The 1,911-nt window shown below is 39.2% G+C and overlaps 1 protein-coding gene across 1 annotated transcript in view; it reads right to left on the bottom strand.

The window, feature by feature from the left end:
* cunh5orf63 (chromosome unknown C5orf63 homolog) overlaps positions 1–1,273 on the bottom strand; it is a gene marked incomplete at its 5' end in the record, with an annotated part of 3,169 nt that extends 1,896 nt beyond the window's left edge. Inside the window, one exon of the mRNA XM_014022078.1 lies at positions 1,136–1,273. Coding sequence (XP_013877532.1) covers positions 1,136–1,273 — 138 coding nt within the window. The remainder of the gene's footprint in view (positions 1–1,135) is intronic.
* Between the last annotated feature and the right edge of the window lie 638 nt (positions 1,274–1,911).

Below are 1,911 nucleotides of genomic sequence, written 5' to 3'. Positions count from 1 at the left end.
ACCTACAGCGGGTCAATTAGTTCTTCAAATGATACTTTTAAGTTAATTTTATAGTTTTGTGATAATAATAATGCTAATTTATTGATAATTTTCTAGTTTTGATTTAAGTTTGCTTGTTTAGSGTCGTCACAGTTGCTAGGTGACAAGACGTACGCCGGGGTAAGGAGGGGAGGCTAGACCGTCCAAATTCACAGACTCTTTTTTTCCGGTCTTCCCGGTCTACRAAGGACCCGGCCCGCCGCGACCGGGTAGTCTGGGTCCTCCGGAGGACCCGTCCTGCCGTTTTGGACGCAGCCAAAATAATCTAAAACAGAGATTTTTAACCCATGCGCCGCCACGAGGGCCTCAAAGGAACAGGTTTTAACTTTGGGCCACAGAGGGCCGCGGGACCAAGGTGCAATACACTTTATCACCACTACAGGCAGTAGTGCGCCACTCTGATGTTTTACAACTTTTTTAATACGTAGAAGAAGAATCTTAGTCTGCCAAGAATGGAAACCTATTTTAAATGAAAAGTAGAAGCAAAAATGAAAGTAACTTTTCAAAAAAGATGCCAAAGTTTGTCACTAATACACATTTAAACAAAGGTATTTTAGTCTTCTTTCACAAATTTATTATTTACAGTTTCCTCCCGAGAGGACAACATAAACCTCAGAAATACTCTTCAAACGTGAAGAATGTCGTCATTTCTCCAACATAAATTATTGTAGAAACATAAAACTGGACATGTGAGACCACCAGGGTCCTCTGCTGCACAGCGACTGTTTGTTTGAGGCTTACTTTTCAGTCTGCCCCAGCTTATACAGCTGCACATCAAAATGTAGCCATTTTATTACATTTTAACATCAAAGTTGAATTTTGGATTTTAGCTGCGTCAACAACCTTAAAAAAACACAACGAAAAAAATTTGACTTTTGTTATTAACTCAGACTTTATGGCTTATAACTGATGAATATTTTCTTGTTTGTTAACTTAGACCCAGACGGTTATTTTATTTATCTGTCAGGCCAACAACTTTGTTTCCACAAGATTCCTGCTCCTCCTGACCCGCAGGTATTCAGAACCGAGCCGGTTCGGTTATAAATATGACCTCCTGCGGTTCGACAGTGAAAGACAGACAGACACCGACACTCACCGAGTTCTGCCGGAGGAAAAGACGTTGTTCCGGGTTCAAATCCCGCAGTTTGACTCCAAACCAGAGAAATTTTGAACAGAAAAAAGGCAAAATGCTTTTCTTCTCTTTCTCTTTTCGGGGCTGAAAGACTGTTGTTTGTCACAATACTGCCCCCTGCTGCTCATCAGTGTTACTACACCTGCTACATTTAAAGGTTAGTTACAATACTGCCCCCTGCTGTTCATCAGTGTTACTACACAAACTATATTTAAAGGTTAGTTACAATACTGCCCCCTGCTGCTCATCAGTGTTACTACACAAACTATATTTAAAGGTTAGTTACAATACTGCCCCCTGCTGCTCATCAGTGTTACTACACCTGCTACATTTAAAGGTTAGTTACAATACTGCCCCCTGCTGCTCATTATACGTTACTACAGATTTCACTCATAATATTTAGAGCCCCATGCAAACCAGCGTTTCCCGGCATTTTCTAAATATTTTAACTTTTGTTAACTTCAGATCTTCGGTATCAATAGAAAACTAACAATCTTGGCTAAGATCTCATGGAAACTATATTTACATCCACCAAACACAGTTCAGACGACAGTCAGATGAACCAGAAAGTAAACAAACTGTACAAAATAGGATTGTTGCAAATCTGTAAAATTAAAACAAATCTGTAAAGGAAAAAAAAGACATTTGTTTTTAAAGTAAGTCAAAGCAGATACCAAAATATGTTGTAAAGTGTGAAAGTTTTTTTCCTCGATTTTGAGGGGAAATGATCCAACTGATAT

Source organism: Austrofundulus limnaeus, unplaced genomic scaffold (genome assembly GCF_001266775.1).
Source record: "Austrofundulus limnaeus strain Quisiro unplaced genomic scaffold, Austrofundulus_limnaeus-1.0 Scaffold318, whole genome shotgun sequence".
NCBI lineage: Eukaryota > Metazoa > Chordata > Actinopteri > Cyprinodontiformes > Rivulidae > Austrofundulus > Austrofundulus limnaeus.
This window is presented reverse-complemented; position numbering and strand designations above follow the sequence as displayed.